At 37.9% G+C, this 22,726-nt stretch overlaps 1 protein-coding gene across 1 annotated transcript; it reads left to right on the top strand.

Moving 5' to 3' along the window:
* The first annotated feature begins 790 nt into the window (after positions 1 to 790).
* On the top strand, positions 791 to 22,602 carry lig3 (ligase III, DNA, ATP-dependent). The gene is made up of 21 exons (XM_067437774.1): positions 791 to 929; positions 1,932 to 2,522; positions 2,610 to 2,738; positions 7,038 to 7,250; positions 8,899 to 9,050; positions 9,143 to 9,309; positions 11,071 to 11,148; positions 11,226 to 11,394; positions 12,708 to 12,863; positions 12,961 to 13,092; positions 15,081 to 15,160; positions 15,296 to 15,383; positions 15,549 to 15,626; positions 17,165 to 17,288; positions 17,377 to 17,519; positions 17,608 to 17,682; positions 17,986 to 18,132; positions 19,610 to 19,760; positions 19,871 to 19,968; positions 21,213 to 21,290; positions 21,700 to 22,602. Exons 2-21 carry the CDS (start codon positions 1,979 to 1,981, stop codon positions 21,931 to 21,933), a joined length of 3,036 nt encoding a protein of 1,011 aa, XP_067293875.1. The 5' UTR covers positions 791 to 929; positions 1,932 to 1,978; the 3' UTR covers positions 21,934 to 22,602.
* Positions 22,603 to 22,726: the final 124 nt, after the last annotated feature.

Below are 22,726 nucleotides of genomic sequence, written 5' to 3'. Positions count from 1 at the left end.
ATTTATTTATTTAGATATATGATCTTATTTACTGATATTTTAGATGCAAAATTCACGTTGGTATACATGGACATGAGAAATTGGCTATGTAGCCTACTAAAAAGAAAAAAAGAAATATTAAAAATAGTATATGTTACTCTTTAAGAACAGTATTTTATCATATGTCATGTTAACAAAAACACTTGAATTAATAACTAAGCTTTGGAAACACACTTTGGGACATTTTATGTGCCTTATGCATCTCTTAAAATTCCACCTCTTTCGTAGAATGCTCTATAGATAGATAGATAGATAGATAGATAGATAGATAGATAGATAGATAGATAGATAGATAGATAGATAGATAGATAGATAGATAGATAGATAGATAGATAGATAGATAGATAGATAGATAGATAGATAGATAGATAGATAGATAGATAGATAGATAGATAGATAGATAGATAGATAGATAGATAGATAGATAGATAGACTACAAATTTGTGGAAAAAAACAAAGGGGGCCATTAAGGACAACTTATTTTGCCCGTTTTATTATTATTATTATTATTATTATTATTATTATTAACACCAGTGTTGTTTGATGGTTTTAATGTGTGTTTAAACGTGAAATTCTAACATTTCGAAATGCATGTTATTCAAAATATGTTATATAAAGTTGTTTGGCAGCGTTCACCTTGTATTCGTATCGAAGGAGGGTCGATAAATGTTTGCAAAAATAAATAACGTTTAAAATAAAACAGTGTTTTTTTTGGTGCACATGCGCACTGCACAGGAAACGCTTGCAAACAAAGAGGAAGCGCTCGTGTAATTTAAAGGGGACCGCACGCAATCCAGAAATCATGTTCTTTTGCTAACACATTCAGTTGTTTTTTTTAAATGAAACCCGTTACATGAGGAGCTGGGGATCGACCTGCACTAAATACTGAGGTAAAACTACATTGCAATTAGTTGCTGTATAGCCTCTCAGTTAACTGGTTAACTGTTATATGGCTGCTGGTGCATAAGTTAGTTCAGCTAAGATTAGCGTGTGAGCTAAATCCACGTTGATCAACAAAGCGACACGTAAACAGAACCACCAAAACATCATTCTAAACGACTAAATTATTGTATCAGTATCACATGGCAGTTTCGGCACATGCTGTTTGAAAATCATTTTTTCTGCATTTATTTATTTGTTTATTTTTATACTAAAGTTACATACGATTGTATTAGCGCATTGTTAGACTGTAACGTTAGGTGTTTTATATTATAATTGATTAAATATCATATAAGTTAAATAAATGTAAATCAACTAGTAGAGAAAGAGAATATAACCGAATGATTTCAAGCAGTATATTGACAGTCTTGGATACTCTTGCTTAAAGACAGTGTATTGATTTAAACGTATAACCTTGTATATTTCAAATTATTATTAATCGCCATCCACAATTGTTCCCCATTTTCTTAGAAAGGAATTATGTTATTTTCGTGTATTAAGATATTATATTTTGGTTTAAGTTTCACGTGTTTTTTTTTTTATGAAGTGACACCTAAACAGAAAACATTTTGTGAGTCACTTTTAAATATCAAATGACAATTTTGGCAGTTTAGAATATTTATTTATCTATCTATTTATTTAAAAAAAAATTAACACTAAAGTTAGGTCAAGTTGTTTGATCATACTTCCTCTGCAGTACATTTTGTATATTTTATTTAACTAAATTGAGTTTTAATTTATATGCCTTATTTTGCATTTTGTCACCATTTAAATGATTTTTATGATTTTTAATGGCATTTTTTGTATAATGCTATAGCTATTATAGTTTATTATAAATAAATCAATGTCTTTTTAGCTAGTGTTTTAATCTTCCCATACAACCCCAGTTCATTAAAAAAAAATCCACTGAATACTGTTTAGCTAAACAATATATTTTTTCTTTCTTCTTGCAGAAATCACCTCTGCTGTGCAAGATGGAAACTCTTTATCCCTGAACTTTATGCCTAGTTTTTGCTTTGGTGGGATAGTGAGGACATTAAGCAGATCATCTTTCCCAAAACTTTTGAGGGAAACTTGTTTCAGAACAACACTAAATTGTCAGTATCTCCAGTGCTCGAGGGCTCTTGCGTTCACGTGGGGCTTTGCATCTAGCCCCAGTGGCATCTTTTTCTGTGTGCCACAAATTCGACAGTTTACTCTCAGCTCCGGCTCTTATTTCCACATTTCTTGGCCTCAGTGGCAACGTGAACAACCAGACATGGCAGAGCAGAGATTCTGCGTGGAATACGCCAAACGTGGCACAGCTGGGTGCAAGAAATGCAAAGACAAGATCATGAAGGGGCTGGTTCGCATTGGCAAGATAGTCCCGAACCCGTTCAGTGAGTCTGCAGGGGAAATGAAGGAGTGGTACCATGTAAAGTGCATCTTTGAGAAGCTGGAGAGAGCACGTGCCACCACAAAGAAAATAGAGGACATCACAGAGCTGGAGGGATGGGAGGAACTTCAGGATGAGGATAAAGACTTAATCAATAAACATGTTTCAGGTATTTGGCCACTGTTCCCCTTGTTTAGTTTGCATCAGATGCCATTGCAGACCTGACATGCTGAACAGTCTCCCTTCTCTTTAACAGAACTGGCATCCAAAACCAATGCAAGCCCAAAGAAGAAAGTGCAAGCAAAGTTAAACAACAGTGGGCAGCTGTCAGCACCGCTAGCTGATCCAACCGTCAACGCTCCTCGCAAGTTTTCTGGCTTTACAGGTACAGCACTAAAAGAACTAGGGGTGTCCCCGACTAAGGATTTACACATTCGAATCAGAATTGTCGAATCTCTCTATGGTAAATATATGTTCATAAAAGCCGAAACACTCGCGTTTCGCCCCCCTCTGCCATTGTATGCTACCACGACAAAGCACGTACTTGACAAATGACGTCAGCAAAGAATCAGTACATTATAATCGGTTATGGTCTATGACTAAACCGATACCGAATCGTCCTCGTCTGCATCGCGATGCATTGAAGAAACGATTAATTTCGACACTCCTTATTATCAATGTTATACACAGCTGTGCTGCCTAATGTTTTTGTGAAAATCATGATACAATATTTTTCAAATATTTTATAACAATCTAAAAGTATTTAATGTCACTTTTCATTAATTGAATGCATCCTTGGTGATGCATACTTTAAAAGTATGAAGTTTTTCCCCAAAAAACTTGCAGATGCAAAACTTTTGAACTGTAATGTAACTTGATTGTTGTAGAGATTTAATTATAATCAGAATCCAACATTTTGTGTTAAGCTTTTTATCTTTTAAGTATTTAAATTTATTTACTCAAGCTACACTATGTAACTTTTCCGTCCGCTAGATGGCGCCTATTTAAAACAAAGGCGTAGTTTGGTTGGAGCGCAGAATCTTGGGACGTGGTTTTCACCTCACAGCCGGTGGAAAAGAAGGAATCGGGTAGAAATTAAGTTCATGGATGCGATTATTAACGTTACTGTAGTGTGAAGAAGAGCAGGACAGAGTGTTGAGGTAGTTATGCAACACATGGGTTGTAACTTTTATTATGACGGGACACAGTCGCCGGGAGCATTCTGCTTTTCTGGCTTTTTTTTCTTTCTGCTTTTTCTGCTCTGTTTATCATATTAGATACATTTAAGTGTTTAAAATATGACGTTACTCTGTGCGTTCGCTCAGTGGCTGCTTGACACTTGTTCACACTGCTAAGAGTAAAGCGTTTCTGCCCAATAAAATGATAAAAACCAAGGGTAACGCAGATATGATGCAATTGACAGGTGAACCCCTCAGACGTCCCGGCCCCTTGGTTAAAATAGCAATTTTCAACACAGTGAGGAAAATAAGTATTTGAACACCCTGCTATTTTGCAAGTTCTCCCACTTAGAAATCATGGAGGGGTCTGAAATTGTCATTGTAGGTGCATGTCCACTGTAAGAGACAATTGGAAAAAAAAATCCAGCAATCACAATATATGTTTTTTTTAACTATTTATTTGTATGATACACAAAACAAAGCAAAAATTAAATAAAACAAATGTATTTTATTTTGTAGATGTGATTTCCTGCATTATGGTGCGTTTGAGGCCATGTCCCTTGCCTATACCAATAAAATAACTCAAACCATTCAATACCATGGTCTAATAAAAAAGACAATATTAATTTAAAGCTACACTGTGTGATATTTCCCCCCATCTAGTGGTGAAAAGGTATATGTCCATCCAGTGAATAATAGTTTCTGTTCCTCTCAATTTCGATTTCGTTTCAACTCCTACGGTGGCCGATTTAGTCATGGCTTCCAGTTCAACCTCTTCGGTGAGTGTTGCTTCAAGTGATGAGGTTACTTTTGAAAACTATTATAATTTGCAGTTATTTAATTTGCCAAATGATCTATGATCAAATTAATCTATGTAAAATAATTAATAGTTTTACGTTTACGTTATTTTTTACCATTTCATTGCTAACATCAGCTATCAGGTTCCCAGACGAATGCAAGCTAATCTTAGTAAAGTAACTTTTATCAGTGCTATCGTTATTCTTTATATTATATGACATCACTAGCGTAAGGCAAACAAATTATAATGCAATTAAAATATGAATCTCATGTTATCCGTCATAGAACACGGATTTATGTTATAAGGTAAACAATACTTCCATCATTGACGCGAGGAAAACTATCCTAGACGTCGTTCTAGTGTTATGTACAGCACACCGTGATATAATTAGCCAAGCAACAATAAAACTCCCAATATACACAAATAGGCTGAATTAATATTACCTGTCGAGAAGAACGCAGGCAACGTCGGCGTTCTTTTTAAAATCGTTGCTCCTCATGAGCTCTTTCCATCTTAGAAAGGCCACTCCAGTATTTACTTTTGTCTTGTTGATTTGCCTGTTGCGTTGCCGTCTTTATTCTCTTTTCCGCTTCCTTGGCAACTCTGATACATATCCCACAATGTTAGTAGGTCCCCACCCCGGGTCGAATTCGGTAATCAATTCCGGGACGTGGTTGCTTTCACACAGAAGGCGACCCGGCAATGTTCCGGGAATATCCGACGTGCAGTGTGAAAGGGGCTTAAGAGTGATCCTCCGTCATCATATAGCAGCCTCAAGCAATCCTCCTCTTCAACATTCGACACAGTGCCATCGAGTGTAAAAACGCGAAGCTTTAATTTACGGGTATGTCCCTCTTTGGCTAATGTACTTTCAAGATGGAGGAGCAACATGGCGACCGCCATCCGAACACTCAACACGTATGTATTTTCAATGGTATATTATAAAATTACGAGAATACTTTATTACTTGAAAGATGTAAATATACATTACTGAGCACATATATTTTTAAAAGAATTAAGTGATTTTAGCTAAAAATAAACTAAAAAAGTTACACAGTGTAGCTTTAACTGCCATAGAAATGAACAGTTTCACAGGTAATGATAATGAACAAGTCGCATGTTTTTTATGCTCCGTGTTCAGATAGAAAATGTGCAAACGCATAATGATAATTTATATTAGATATATGTTTCAGGTCTGTGTCCACGAGCTATCACACTTGTTTTAAACGGTAAGCAAGGGAAGCAAAAGATTGCCAGCTAGTTAGCCAAGCCTTTTGATCGAACCAACCTCAGAAAAAGCTTCTTGTAGGTTTTCTCCTTTTTCATGCCTATTTCCTTCTGGCTTGTCTGGTTCGAGTTCTTTTACAAGGAGTTTTTCTGTTAATGTTCTTCTTTCGTAGCAATTTAACTTAATTTGGGGGCAAGTTCAACTCCCACGACTAAATTAGTTCTACTCGACTTCGCCCGCCCCACCTGCCAGGCTGAATGTCCCGTGGTTCAGCAGCTACAGGCGACATTTTCAGCACCCTAAAAACATAAAATTCGACGATGATGATTGGTGAAATATAAACTTTTTTTTGCGTAGCAACCGGAAAACCATTGGCTTAAATTACAGCACTGCGGGGCTGAGCCAACTGGAGCCCCGGAAGACAGCCTATTGGCTACTGCAGCAACATGGTTAACGTCACCCCGTTGAAAGTGAATGCAAATATCAGAGTGAGTTCTAAACACATTCTAAAGTAAAACCGTAAAACCAAGCATATAATTAATACACATTATGTTTCAAAATAAGAGATTGTTAAAAAATAAATAATAATAATACAAATAAAAACAGGCAGGCAGGTCGGCGCCCCAGCGCCCTCTATGGACAAGCCGCTGCTGTATATAATATATAATATAATATATTATAATTAGTGGTGGGCCCTTTTTGGTGTTAACGTGCTTCGTTAATGTGAGACTCTTATCGGGTGATTTTCCAAACAATAATGCCGTTAATCTATTCTCAAATTTGGGTTGGGAGCTCGGTCTATACCAGCGTTTCCAAACCGGGGTGCCGGTGCCATCTCGCGTGAGCAGGGGTGCCGGCACACACTTACAACGAGGTCCATCTCGCATCTGATGACGCATTCAGTAGTGAAGGCGTGCGCTGTATATCACGTCACATATCACGTCACATCAACGCACACTCAAGTCATCGGGTCAGGTCGTTTATGGTGTTTTTTAATTTTTTTATTTGATCGGTTTATGAAAAGGTTTATCCTACCCCTCTCAAACAGATTACAATTTAATTCGGTTTGGGCATTTTTATTCCGATTTCGATTGAGGTGTTTATATGGAGTATTTTCATTCAGATTGGACTTTTAGAATTCAGATGAGCCATTTTTATCTAGATGATACATTTTATCTATGCCCACCTCTAAATATATATATATATGAGATCCACAAGTTGTCTTTTTAATCACTTAGTACTGTTTATAGTTAGTTTGAATTTATGTGGATCATATTAGCATTCTTATCATTTCATTTTGTAAAGTGTCTTACCAGCTGGAAAATAAATCTGTTGACCTGCCAAAGCCATTTTTACTTGCATTCGCTACCAGGACAGTAATTTTGGACCATCATGAAATTGATGTATAAATGCGACGTATTATTTCATGCTGTCATGCTCTACCAACTTAATACAAGGCTTAACACTCTGTGTCCACAGCTTCCAAGGCTGGTTCTTCTTCCTCCAGTCCTGGACCATCTCCAGCCAAACCCACTCAGGGCAGTGCTTTATCAGCTCAGCTATGTGACCCCAACCATAAAGACAACTTACTGCGGGAGTTCCGCAAACTCTGTGCCTTAGTCGCAGAGAAGTCAGGCTACAACGCCAAGACCGAGATCATCAGAGACTTCTTAACAAAAGGCTCTGGTGGAGGTAAGCATGAATAGTTCAGTAGGGGATAGTTCACCCAAAAGTTCATCAATTACTCACCCTCATGTCGTCCCACAACAGTAAGACTTTCATTCCTCTTCAGAACACAAATTAAGATCTTTTTGATGAAATCTGAGAGATTTCTGTTCTCTCCTAAGACAGCTATTCAACAATCACTTTGACATTTCAAAAAGTTCATTAAGAGATCAACAAATTAATCCATAATTTACACCGTCAACACCAGATGTGACCGTTGATGTGCCGCAATAGCTAGAAGCTGTCTTCACTAGACGCAACAAAGCGACCATTGCATAGCATTTTTAGTGCGTCATAAATAGAACCAGGCATCAGTTTACTGTTGGGGTTTTGTGGCATCGCACCTTATAATGGGAACCTGCTTGATGCGAGAAAACAAACCTCATTGGCTCTTGCGGAAATCCCAAAAACACGAGATTAAAACCTCATTGTTCTCACAGATCAAGTGAACATGCTTGAGCTTCCATTTACTACAGCTGATATGTGAGTCGTTAATGTTTATATGTGAATAAAAGCGTTCATCATATAAAGGGATTCATTTATCTTCAGAAACTTTGAACTAGACCACTCTATTCATAGGGATTCGTTTTATGATCACTTCATAAACTTTTTGAAGCGTCTAAAGCCCTTTTCCGACCAAAATTACTTGGAACGATTTGTTCCTGGAACTTATCTTTTCTTCTGATCTGTTTCTGTCTGCATTTCCAATGTGGTTTAAAGTACGGTAAAGATTAGTCCGGTGACGTAGGACTGCGCGTGACTTTCCAGTTCCAGCTGGATTTTGTCTTCTGCAAATAAACGCAATAAAGCTTAAACCTCGCTGTCGGTCCATCTGTCTTATAACTTCATTGTTGATTCGAATAGCAAACAACTCTTAGGCTGTGTGTCCACCAAAGCGGACACATGCTTTGCCAGCTGTAAACGCAAGGCGCTCTGCTGAAAACGTCTCGCTGTAGGCGCTTAAGAGGATTTTGGCAGGCAGTGTTTTTTTTTTTTCCTCAGTTGAGACTCTTTGCTTATTATGATACAGAAAATCTGCGGAAGTGTTACTAATTTCACAGCTAGTTTGTTTGTGTATTAAATCTATATAAAAATGCAGATCCAATGTAAAGTATTTGCTCTGGCTTTTGTTGTAAATAATTTTGTTCCATTATTATTTCTTGTCATCTGTTGACGTTTTACACGCAGAATGTGGTGGTTGGGCGGTTTTGTATTTGTCCTGCCCCTCCTCCACTGTGATTGGACGGCTGGGTGTAAAGTGGGTGTACCTCGCAAGCAGGGCCATCTTGTGGGAGAAATTTTTACCCGTAACTTAATTTAGAACCCAGTTCCTGCAGTCAAAACACAGCTCAAAGTCCCTAGTTCCTGGGGAAAGTTCCCACGATGGAAACATGGCTAAAGTGGTAGTTGCGTTGATGTCAATAGAGACTTTGATGAAATCTGACAGCTTTCTGTATTCTCAAAAATATCTTAATTTGTATTCTGAAGATAAACAAAAGTCTTATGGGTTGGCAACGACATGAGGGAGAGTAATTAATGACAGAATTTTCATTTTTGGGGGAATTAACCAACACTCAAAGTGATCTCTGTTAATCTCCCTCCTACATCTTCACAGACAAATTCAGAGGAGATTTGTACCTGACGGTGAAGCTTCTCCTCCCAGGAGTGGTTAAGAACGTGTACAACCTAAATGACAAACAAATTGTCAAGCTTTTCAGCCGCATATTGAATTGCAATCAGGATGAGATGGTGCAAGACTTGGAACAGGTTTGTCGCATTGTCTTACAGATTTATTCAGCAGAAGTAGTCCAAGAAATATTTGAGCCTTTCCTTCATTGATCTTTATCGGTTTTATATAGGGAGATGTTTCAGAGACAGTTCGGATGTTTTTCGAGGACAGCAAGTCTTTCCCTCCAGCAGCCAAGAGTCTTTTGACCATCCAGGATGTGGATGCTTCACTGAGCCGTCTATCCCAACTCACAAAGGAGGATGATCAGCAGACAGAGCTTCAGGACATTGCTAAAAGGTGAGATACAAATCATTTTCATCTTTGATTATATAAAAAAAAATGCTTACTTAATCTACTGGTGCTGTTGGAGTTCTGTTTCTTCATTGGAATGGTACGAAACATCGGTGACTGCATTGGAAAGGATTGAGTGATGAATTTTATCTATTGCAAACGTTTGGTACTGTGCATTTTGTTTTTTTACTGAAAGCTCAGTTTTTGAGGTCAGCATCACAGTGTTATATTTATGGCTTAATTTCTCACAGTTTTAGAGTTAAATGTGTTTTAAAATAAGAAGATATCACTGTGAAACTTCTCCAGTTTATTACTGGCATAAACATAAAAAAGACATTTTTTATTAATGTTTTAAATTAGATTCAACTTTTTCATTACACAAGTACAGGTAAAAGGCAACGAAATGCAGTTTAGATCTAACCAGAAGTGCAATAGCAGCAAGTGCAGGATATACAATGGGTGCATAAGTGCAGGACATGTATATAATTACGATAAACAGAATTTACAGATAGATATGTACTATGAATATAATGTATAGATGGCTATTACTACAAACAGAATTTACAGATAGCTATGTACTGAATATATTTGACTGAATTTTAATATGGAAATGAGGCCTTATATACTTAAATGTACGCTCATTTACATACATTTACAAAAACAAAATCTAGAAATTGACCAAAAAGGACCGGGATTCAAATTCAGGTTCTATTTGTTGACATATTTGATGAAAGGGCTTTTACAGAGGGGGGTCTGGATATCTTGTTTTGTGCTTTAGTAAATTAGAGAATACTGAAAATATCCTTAAATAATTTTGAGCCATGTTTTTTGGAGTAGAAGGACCTATAACTCAGGATAGGAATGATATATCAACAAATCCCTCTGTGAAAGCCTTCAGAATATAGTTAAATATAAGATTGGTAAAGGTGGTGCTTGTAGGTGCTACCGAAGTGGATATATCTGAATCTGAAATTGCCTGAAGTTTTTGCCTGATTTCATACATTTCTTTAAAAAAAACGCACCAACAAAATATATATTCAGTTGATATATATCAGTAGTGTATAATTAAAATGCATATAAATTATGAATAGCAGTAGCCTTAAGCTAAAGAGAACTACCCTAACAAACATGCATGACAAGTCACAAAAACTGCAAACAAACTGTCCCTGTTTATTTTTTCATCTATAACTAAATGAATCTAATTCTCTGACAGGATTTCATCGTTTAATTTGTTGATATTTACTTTTTTTACTAGCTCTTGCAAGTGACCGCTGTTGGCGTCTTTTCTGTGAACGTTTATGAGCTAATTTCAGCGTTGTCTGCATTTCTCTCAGGCGGAGAATAAACAAGAAAGTGGCATAGTCGGAAATTAACATCGACCAATCAAATGTATTTTTTGGCTGTAGATTCCCCGGCAAAACTTTCGCGGTTGGGCCGTAATTGGATTAGACAGGGCTGTGCATGAGACCTGAGAGCTTTATAATGATCCCAGGCATGACATTGTTCTGGGAACAATTAATAAATGGATTATAACTACTGCATGAATTTATTCAGTACCATAAAATACCCTGAAACACTAAATATTAATTCAAGAACATTATTGAACTAAAATATAGTGCAGTTACTTAATTCAAATAAAATCAAATTGTCATTTGACCAACACACAAAAAAACACTTTAAAAAAGAAATTGAATTCCAGAAAAACATGTTTTCCATTTGTTTTAATTTTGAGGATGCTAACTTTAAAATGTGTTTCTTGATTCCCAGATGTACCGGAAATGATCTGAAGTGCTACATTCGTTTGGTCAAGCATGATTTGAAAATCAACTCAGGGGCTAAGCATGTGTAAGTGTTGCTAGTAAATTGTACCTAAAGGCATCATGTTTGTTCCGTCTCACTCAGTGTAACCTTTCTCTCATCAGTTTGGATGCAGTGGACCCTAACGCGTATGATGCCTTCAAAGCCTCCCGTAACCTTGGTGACGTGATCGACAGGGTGCTAAGGAACCAGCAGGAAGCCTCTAATGGAACAGGGCCCCGAAAGATTCTTAGCGTGGAGGCGTCTCTGATGACCCCCGTACAGCCAATGCTGGTCTGAGTCTCTGCTAAACTTAAATGGATAGTCCACAAAAAAAGAATTTCCGTCATAATTTACATTATGTTGTACTAATCGTGAATAACTTTCTTCTGTGGAACACAAGAAAGGAAAAATGTTGGTAATCAAACCATTTTGATTAAACAAAAATGAGACATTTCTCAGAATATCTTCTTTTAGGTTCCACTAAAGAAAGTCATATAGGTTTGGAACAACATGAGAATTCTCATTTTTGGGTCAACTGTAGCTTTAATTCCATATTCTTCAGCTACAAATTACATTCAGTATTAAAGGTGTAGTGTGTAAAATTTATGAGGATATTTTGCAATATAATATACATAAGTTTTCAGTGGTGTATAAAGATCTTACATAATGAACAGTTATGTTTTTATACCTTAGAATGAGCCATTTGTATGTACATACATATTTCTTCCGCCATTTTTCTACAGTAGCCCTAAATGGACAAACTACTCAATAGAGCACAAGCTATTCTCTTTTGTCTCAGACGACAACATCTGTGTCCTGTGTCGGCCACCGTAGCTTCTCTCTGTATTTCGAAAGTTAGTGATGAGCGGTTGCAATTCGCAAACTCACCACTAGATTTTGCTTGCATTAACACACTGCACCTTTAAGAAAGTGCAAAACTAAATCATTTGGACTGGTCTGTAGGTTGAAGATTAACTCTTTCCCTGCCAGGTTTTTGTTTGTTTTTGGCCAGCTCTCACCAGCGTTTTTTGGTCATTTTTCACAATTCAATTTGTTTTATTCTAGCCTGGTGCATTTTTTTTATATACATATAAAAAGATGGGATGGCAAAAAGCTGAGAAAATCACATTGTTGTCCAAGACTACGTCTGGATCAGATTGATTCATTACGATGAACAAAACGGATGGAGTAGATCGAGTCCCATCAACACCTCCAAAGCTTCACAATCTTAACCCCTTCCTGGGTCGACATTCCACTCTGTAACGTTAAGCTGTTTTGTATTATATTTATATGCTATTCATTGTTGATGATCGCATTATTTTCATATGCATCTGAGATATTTTTTTTGCCTGTTTGTAGATAGTGCTCATTCTGGAAATGCTTAATAGTGCCCTCTAGCATTTTAAAGTGAAAACACAGAAATCTGTAAACTCGTCAATGGCAGGGAAGTGTTTTCTCATAAAAGACAAGATAACTTGTCAGTGTAAGGGAAGGAGTTAATAAGCAGAATATATTTTGTTTAAATATTTTTAAGAAAAGGTAATAAAAGTTTGTCTATTTACTTTTTATTTTAATTGTGCTACTGCTTGTTTTTATTATTGTAGGCAGAGGCATGCAAGTCCATTGAGTATGCCATGAAGAAGTGTCCTAATGGGATGTACTCTGAGATCAAGTATGATGGTGAGCGTGTGCAGGTCCATAAGAATGGCGACCACTTCAGTTACTTCAGTCGAAGTCTCAAACCAGTACTTCCACACAAGGTCAGGACCTCCAGCTTCTGTTAATTGTTATATATATTCATATGTGTGTGTTTAAAATCATCAAGATTTATTTTAAATATATTTATTTTTCCTGCAGGTTGCTCATTTTAAAGAGTTCATACCGCAGGCATTTGCTGGAGGCCATAGCATGATCCTTGATGCTGAAGTTCTTCTTATTGACACAAGGTCAAGCAAACCACTGCCTTTTGGGACTCTTGGAGTACACAAGGTAAACAGGAGAGCAATACAGTACACATTGTATGATTTTTGGGCTGTCCCAAACGAAAGATAGTGAGAGGGGTTTTAAAGACGGATGTTTTTACGGTCTTGCGACCAAAGATAGCTTTGATAATTTAGCATAATTATCTCAGTGTTTGCTGATATGACCTACGTCTACTGACTAGCCAATAAAATTGCAACATGAAATGCCATATTGATCAATGCGACATGGAGCTAAAACATAAAACTACGTACCTCTAGCTTCATACAAAATTGGCTTGCCAAGTTGGCCTGTTCACGAGTAATGACTGCATTCAAATTCTCCTTTTTCGCTTACTTTTTTCCACGCACATAACCACAATTGGCAAAGTGAATCTTGGTGAATCTCAAATAGTGAAATAATATTCCTTTCTTGTTCGGTTCGCGCTTGTATTCACCAATAGGGCTGGCCAAGTAATACAAAAATAGAATATAAATCACGGGTGGATGAGAAATAAATCGTTGTGTTTGTTTGATGAAGACATTTATGAGCCCTGTGATCGAGATAATCATTCCGGTTGCCGCTTTCAAAACAGTCCCTCCCTCATGTGAACTGACAGTGGCGCTGAAGCTCATTAAATATGCAAATCTTATCCAATCCTAGCCGTGGCGTATACTTCCAAGTCTCCAGTGCAGCATGCCTATCAAAGCCTCAAAACCAGTGTAGAAAATATCTATCTATCTATCTATCTATCTATCTATCTATCTATCTATCTATCTATCTATCTATCTATCTATCTATCTATCTATCTATCTATCTATCTATCTATCTATCTATCTATCTATCTATCTATCTATCTATCTAAAAATAAAAACAGTTCATCACGCCTTTATTGATAAAACCAGTTGTGCTGCTTAGTATTTTTTATGTAGGTTTTTTTTGCGTTTGTATGAAATGGAAAACATTCGTAACATTGTAAATGTCTTTGCTGTGACTGTAGAAATTGAATGCATCTTTGTTAAATAAAAGTTTTAATTCCTAAAACAACTTTTAAAGGAACAGTATGTAAGAAATGTATTTCAATTAATTATAAAATGGCCCTGATATGTCACTAGACATTAAGAAATCATGTTAATTTCAGATACTTATATCACGGACAACAGTAGTCCGGCCAGGATATTGTCATTTAAAAGTTGTTTTTGCAGCCCTCAACATATGTTGATGTTGACATGTTGTGTTTTGGCCTGAAGCTCCGCCCTCCACCTATCGACCAATCACAAAGTCAGTAGTTTTTCGGCATCCGGGTTGCCAGATCTGCTCTAGTTACCACAGCTGCAGCTACAAACGTTCCTGCTGGATTCTGCAGCTGATCTGGCAACCTCGAATCAGGGGGAGGGGGAGAGGGGATACACCGCTCTACAGTCATTTGAAAGTGGTTGCAGTACCAGTTTTGTCCACAATCTTACATGCACTTCCTTTAAAACGGCAATATATATTTTATAAAGTGTATAAAGGGCCTGATCAGACAGAATGCATTTTTGCAGTGAGATGTGCCTTTTTTTAATAGTTGTCTGTTGGCAGAGAGCGTTGTGTGCTGCTTATGCGCCCCGACACGCTGCGTGTTTTAACCGCCTGCTGCGCCTCACATTTTTGAAGGAGCGCTCTGACCGCATGAAGTTGAAAAAAAAAATCAACTCTGAGCGGAAAAGTGCCCGACATCATTGCGTTGTTTTTTTTTCTATTGTCCAATTGAATGAATGGAGTGTGTTGTGGAGAGTGTGGGCCTTCCGTTGTGGTGACTGTTACCTTGATTAGACTGAGAGGACAGCTGATTAGAGGGATTCCTAAAAACATAACAAACAAAACCTGCAGCGCACTGCTCTTTTCTAAATGAAAAAACGTCAACCAAAAATGCAAGTGCAGTGCGCCTTGCGTTTTCAGACCTGAAAAACTTGTTCTGTCTGATGAGGGTTTTTTGAAATCATCTGAACTGAGTTCTTTTGTTTGTGTGTTTTCAGAAAGCAGCTTTCCAGGAAGCTCAAGTGGGTCTGTTCGTGTTCGACTGCATTTATTTTAATGGAGTCAGTCTCATGGACAAGTGAGTTAACCTAAAGGAATAAATTTTTCATTTCAGGTTATTACAGGTTTTATAGAACAATAAAACATGTATATTAAAGTTTTATTGACATTTTCAATCTAAGACTTTAAAGATGTTGATATGGTGGTTTTTCAGACCTCTCTGTGAAAGAAGAAAGTTTCTCCATGACAATATGGTGGAAGTTCCTAACAGGATTCTGTTCTCAGAAATGAAGCATGTCACGGTCAGTTCTGCAGTGCTATTATATATGTTTCTCTTTCTCTACCCATCATTCATGTCCTCAGTATTCTAGAATGTGTAGGTAGGTCAAGTTAATTAAAGGCAAATGTTATAGGAAGACTTCAGGGTGGATGATTTCATTATGGCTAATGACATTGTGTCCCAACAGAGAGCTGCTGACCTGGCAGAAATGATCACGCGTGTCATCAGAGAGGGACTGGAGGGGTTGGTTCTGAAGGATATCAAGGTACGGGCCACATTTTGAATGCAATACTAGCGTACTGCAAAGTATGCCGCAGTTAATCACTGCGCAGTTGCAGCATGATAGTGAAAACGGTTACATGTAGAGTGCATTACGGGCGCCAATATTCCGTTTAAAACCGGAATAGTCCTGGGATGAAACTGCTCACTTAGAGAATGGATACCCTCGGTCACATCAGCGCGATAAGACATTGAACATTTTACATTTAAAACGGCTTATTATGTAGGTAGCCAATGTGCCCGACTCTTTCACTTGATGCAAACGTTTGTTTTTGTGATTAAAATGCATAAAATATTACCAAAACATCTGTCTTCCTGTGTGCAGAAATTTTATGTAGCCCGTGACAACAAAATGCGTGTATGTGAGCCTGTGTTAAGAGCGCTAAGTTAGTTGCTCCGTGCGCGCCGCGCGCCAACCCGCAAGCCTTGCACTTCTGAAAGTCTGAGGAGCCACTCGTTGCAACCATAGATATATCTGAACGTATATCTATGGTTGCTACTACTCTCCGGCGCCAGCATCTTTATTTTGAGTCTGACGAATTGACGCAGATATTTGACATTGAAGCGTTGTCCCAGTCCTAAAACCAAACTTATTTAAAAACGTACACTTGAAATGAAATGCTTATGATTTAAAAACTGCCTTAAACTACCATATTTGGGGGGGGGGAAATCAATCAAAACAATATGTTGATTGTTTAGTTATAAAACAACTCATTAGAATACATTGAGGGCCGGAGGTTATGACCTATATTCGGATCAACCACCTGGGGGCGATCGAGACATTTTGGCTTTAGTTTTCAACACAAGTGCGGCACGCTTGTTTTGCACTTCACATTTGGATGAATTTCATGATTTGTTCTTTCTGTTCCATTATCACAAAACATTTGCATACTGTGCACCGTATACATACTGCAAAAATAGTATGTAGCCAATAGCCCATGATCGTAATGACAAAAACCCAAGGATTCTGTCAGTCAGTACCTGGATGGAATATGTGTCCTGACACCCCAGTATAGTGATGAGAACACTATAATGTCAAAAAGCACCGTCCTTTGGATGAGATGTTAAACCGAGGACCTGACTCTGTGGTCATAAAAAAAATCCCAGGATGTCCTTTGAAAAATAGTAGGGGTGTAACTGCGCCATCCTGGCCAAATGTGTCTGTCCATCATGGCCTCCTAATCATCCCCGTATACTGATTGGCTTCATCCCTCTGTCTCCTCTCCACCAATTAGCTGGTGTGTGGTGGGCTTTCTGGCATTGCATTATCCAGATGGATGCTGCACATTGGTGATGGTTGAGTAGATTCCCACCCCTCCATATATAAAGCGCTTTGAGTACCCAGAAAAGCAGTTTGTAAATCTAACAAACTATTATTATTAATTAAACTATTATTATTATTAATTCTACTACATTAATGACCCAGTTTAAATACAGAGTCATCTTCCCAGCGCTGAAGTACTCCTTTAATACATTTGTGTTTGCTAGATTACTTCATGCTTCTGGGCTTTATTGTTGTTTAAGGGGCTTTATGAACCTGGAAAGCGTCACTGGTTGAAGGTGAAGAAGGACTATCTGAATGAAGGAGCAATGGCGGACACTGCTGACCTTGTGGTGCTTGGAGCTTTTTATGGCAAAGGCTCAAATGGTTAGTATCGGCTGTCCAATACAAATGGTTTAAAACAATTATTAAACTTATTGTAGTGCAGTTTTGAAATATTCTGTCTATCACACAGGTGGAATTATGTCCAGTTTCCTCATGGGCTGCTATGACCCAGAATCCAGGAAGTGGTGCACTGTGACCAAGTGTTCAGGAGGCTACGACGACGCCACGTTAGCCAGATTGCAGAAGGATTTGGACGTCATCAAAATAGGCAAGGTAAATCTCATGACTTAATCAGTAGATTTTCTTCTGCCTATATCATATTTGTGAAAGTTGAATGACGTCATTTTATCTCGCATCACAGGATCCAAGCAAGATCCCAGGATGGTTGAAGATTGTCAAGAACTATTACCCAGATTTCATTATCCGCGATCCAGAAGTAAGACTGAGCCAATCCTCTTCTCAATATGACCGAAGGGATGCTTAATGTTTATGTGCTTGTAATGTGAAATGAGCTTGAGAGAGTTTAAAACCTGCTTACAGTTGGGTATGTGATTGGAAAAACTGCAATGAAGGAACTTTATTGGCTTGTTATCTCTTTAACTCAGATGAATGTGTTAAATAGACCCTACACTCAACACTTAAATGTTTTAAGAGGTTTTTACTAAACTGAAACTGCAGCAGTTTGTATTGTGCGTACGACTAAATAGGATAAATCAATATTTCCCGTTTGTTCATGCAGAAAGCCCCAGTGTGGGAAATAACAGGAGCAGAGTTCTCCAAATCAGAAATGCACACTGCGGATGGCATATCCATCCGCTTCCCACGATGCACTCGAATGCGTGACGACAAGGACTGGAAGACAGCCACCAACCTTCAGCAGCTCAAGGTACCCTTGACAGTAAAATGAAATGTGCATATCTGTAAGCATTTAGCATGGAAATGCAATTAGGAACCGCAGAATGTGCCATCAAGCGCCTCAAGATGTTACACGTGTGAATAATTTCAAAGCAATATTTTCCTGGCATGTACAAAATGATAAAACTATATGCTCTTAAAATCAGCAAGACATGTAAATTGCCCTCATTCATTTAGTAAATGCATGATCTTGCTGTGAATGACTCATCCCTGTACATTAAAAAATGTTTAAATCAAAATGCCATAATTTGATCTTCTGGTAAACCAAAATTTTTTTTTTTATCAAGTTACCCATTTCTGACTTCTGCAATCATTTCGTTTGCTTAAACCCCGCCCCTCCACACTCTGCTTCCATCTCGCATTCAGTTTTGAGTCCAACGCCCACATCTCAAAATCCAGTCTGATAGGTTGAAACAAGTCACTGCCTTATTTTTTGGGGTTTTTTTGCACTGTTGCTACATCTGTTTAATCACAACTTAACATAAATTGTAAAATAATTGTCTTTTATATGCAAAGTATTTGGTTATTTTGTAAATAAAAAGTTTTTTAATTAGTTCATCATGAAATCAAATTAGATTTTTTTTTATGGACCGTTGCATTTATTTATTATAACTTTATTATCAAAATAATGTGCCCTTTTACTTGCAACAACATCTTTTTTCTGATGTGTTTGCTGGTGCAAGGGCAGGACAACCTGTCACTCACAACCATCCAATCAATTCCCCATGGACAAAATCAAGTCCCGCCTACCTTTAGTTTTTTCCTCGTTTGAGAAACCATCTCACTTGAGCCCCTTTCACACTGCACGTCGCACCCGCAATATTCCCGGAACATTGCCGGGTCGCCTTCTGTATGAAAGCAACCACGTCCCGGAACTGATTACTGAATTGAACCCGGGTCGGGGACCTAGTAACATTGCGGCTTTCGACCCAGGACGAGCGCTGTGTGAACAAAAGCCAAAACTAATGCCGCAACGTGTACGTAGTTATCGTGCGACTCCTAGAGCTTGTTTTTTCAATAATACAACCCTGCAGTGCCAGAAGAGCTAGTCGGTGTTTTAAACGCAGAGAGTGTTCGTATATAAAAGAAACTAAATTTAAACAAGCAGAAATGTGCGCAAACTGGACACAAGTCGAGACCACGGAGCTCCTTACTATCCGCGCTGAAGCTGAGATCGCTCGCCATTATACGTCACATCAGGATGTCACGTGTTAACTCGTTCCGGGACCGTTACGGGTTGTGTGTGAAAGCGCACATATTACGGTATTTCGCTGGCAGTGTGAATGGACCAAATCTAGCGGCCCAGGATCAAATGCCGGGTTGCATTGTCCGTGTATTTGCCGGAATTGCAGTGTGAAAGGGGCTTTGGTTATATATCACAATAGTGAAGAAAATACTGTTGCAACTTTCATTTCATGCCAACATCTAATGAATTATTTCTGTTGCAGGAGCTGTATCGTATCTCAAAGGAGAACTGTGATTTTGAGGTGACAGCTGGTCCGTCCAAATCTAGCAAAAATGACAAGAGCTCATCAGGAGGAGAGAGTGGAGGGAGCTCGCCCTCTGCATCTCAAGGAGCTTCCACAGCTAACAAGACCAGTAAGCGTTTGCCATGAACAGATCCTGTTGGGTCTATAGTTGTCAAGTGTTCCATCTGCGTCATAAAAGAGCCATTAAAAAAATATGTTCTGTCATTTTCCACTGTTAAGAAAACGGTCATACTCCCAAAGCAAAGACAGTGAAAACTGAATCATCCTCTCCAGCAGTTAAGAGGAAACTACCCACAGAGAAACAAGAGGCCAAGAAGGTATACACATACACACGCTACCATTGAAAAGTTTATGGTCGATAAGATGTTTTTCGTTTTGAGAAGTCTGCTTTTATTTGATCAAAATACAGGAAAAATACTGTTTTAAGATATTTAAAAATGTAATTTATTCCTGATATGGCAAATCTGAATTTTCAGCATCACTATTCCAGTCACATGATCCTTCAGAAATCATTCTAATATGTGGATTTGATCATAAGAAACATTTGTCCTGTGTAAAAACTGCTACCTTTTTTTCAGGATTAATTGATGAATAAAAAGTTCAAAGGAACAGTGTTTATTTGAAATAGAAATCTTTTGTAACATTGTAAAAGTCTTTACTGGAATCTATTTAATGCAACCTTGCTGAATAGAAGTATTCATTTCTTAAAAAGAAAAATAATCTTACTTTTTATCTTGCTTAAAGGGTTAGTTCTCCCAAAATGAAGATTTCGTCATTAATTACTCACCCTCATGCCATTCGACACCCGTAAGACCTCCGTTCATCTTCAGAACACAAATGAAGATATGTGTTGAAATCCGATGGCTCAGAAAGGCCTTCATTGACACCAATGTCATTTCCTCTCTCAAGACCCATAAAGGCACTAAAGACGTCGTTACAAAGCCCATCTCACTAAAGTGGCTCTACAATAATTTTATGAAGCGACCAGAATGGTTTTTGTGCTCTAAAACTAAATAACGACTTTTATAGTGATGGGCCGATTTCAAAACAAAGCTTCGAACCGTTGTGAATCAGTGTATCGATTCATGATTTGGATCGTGTGACAAACTGCTGAAATCACATAACATTGGCGATCCGAATCCTGAATCGATACACTGATACATAACGGTTTGAAGCCGTTTTGAAATCGACCCATCCGCACAAAAACTATTCTCGTCACTTCATAAAATTATTGTAGAATCACTGTAGTGATATGAACTTTTAACCACGTCTTTTAGTGCCTTTTATGAGTCCTGATAGAGGAAATTACTGGTGTCAGTGAAGGCCTGACTGAGCCATCGGATTTCAACAAAAATATCTTCATTTGTGTTCTGAAGATAAACGGAGGTCTTACGGGTGTCGACCGACACGAGGGTGAGTAATTAATGACGGAGTTTTCATTTTTTAACTAACCCTTTAAAAAGAAATCAAACTTTTAGTCTGTCTTGTCACATAATCTTCATAAATCTGTTCTTTGGTTGATCTTTCTCCTTGAACCCTGTGTGATCTTGCTTTATTTCAGATTAAAAAAGAACCTGTTCACAGCAATGGACAAAGTAAACCGAAGACCATTCAAACAACTGACCCAAAGAACGAAAAGGTCTGTTTTACCTCTTGCTAGTTTTGGAACTTTATCTTTAAGGTTTGTTCACATGTAGTTAGTTTGGTTTAATTAAAACAAACTCTGGTGAGATTGCTCTGTTAGTGCAGTTAATGTGAATGCTGCTTTACATCTGTTCCACATTGGGACCCTGTTGACTTTAATTGTATGGACAAAATTGGACATTTTTCAAATTAACTCCATTAGCACTCTTCATAAGTATCATACAGGTTTGGAACAACATGAGGTTGACTACATTTACATTTTCCAGTAAACTGACCCCTTTAAAGCTGAATTTTGCGGTTACAATACTTCCATCTCAAATTAACTATAAATAGCCACGTGTAGGTTGATTCCATCAAAACATGTAAATGCTGTGCACACATTCACCCATGCCATCTTCCTGCAGACACTACTGGACATTTTCACAGGCGTGAAGCTCTACCTCCCTGAGTCAGTACAGGATTTTGAGAAGCTTCGACGTTACTTCCTAGCATACGATGGAGATCTGGTGCCTGAGTATGACTCTGGTTCAGCCACACATACACTGAAAGAGCCAGAGGACAACAGTTCAGCCCAGAGGGTCACCTCCAACTGGATCTGGCAATGCATCCGGAAGAGGAGGGTGGTTCCCCCCTGCTGAACCACATAGAGACTGCTCAAATGACACTATCACAAAGCTCAGGTTTGCTGTTTTTTAACAAGCAATGTCATTGGAAAAAATATCCATTTCACCAAACACGCAGCTACAGAAAGAATGCTATCAATCACAACAGGCCGAGTTGAATGAACATTTTCTAAACTGTCTCCCAATCATTTTTTGTTAGTTTTACCGCATTGTGGTATTAGACATGTTGTATTAGAAACCTGTCAGTATCCTAGCTTTTGAAGTTTGTGTTGGTTTGACATTGAGATTTTCTCACTATGGATTCTCATATTTATGATTTTTAACTTTATTTTGGTGTCATTGACTAATGCGGATACTCATTTCTTAAGCATATTCTTCAAAAATGTCAATAAGTGTAATGATTTTGATGACTTCATCATAATACAATGTCATTTATCTGTTTTGACAAAGGATGTTTGTATAACGTATGCTCTTGGGCACAGGACGAGTGATTAACAATACAATAGTAAGAGCCATGAGGCATGATTGTGGAATGAATAATTGTGTAGAGTAAATTGGGGAAGAGCCCTCTAGCTTAACAAAGGTAGTTGCGTGTAATGTCAAATGTTCCAATCATTCTAATTAAAACATGCTTTTTATGCACAAAGAAATTGATTTGTGCTTGAATCGAGTCAGTCTAGCAAGCAATAGGGAAACGCAGTTTTGTTCTAAAATATGATTGATTGTGTGTGTCTGTAAAAAATAATTTTGTCTAATCAGTAAGGTGCACTTAGTAATTTTTGGACTTATACTGACACATAGAGGTGAG

Source organism: Pseudorasbora parva, chromosome 3 (assembly GCF_024679245.1).
Source record: "Pseudorasbora parva isolate DD20220531a chromosome 3, ASM2467924v1, whole genome shotgun sequence".
Classification (NCBI taxonomy): domain Eukaryota; kingdom Metazoa; phylum Chordata; class Actinopteri; order Cypriniformes; family Gobionidae; genus Pseudorasbora; species Pseudorasbora parva.
Note: the sequence above shows the minus strand (reverse complement) of the source record. Positions and strands in the feature narration are given on the sequence as shown.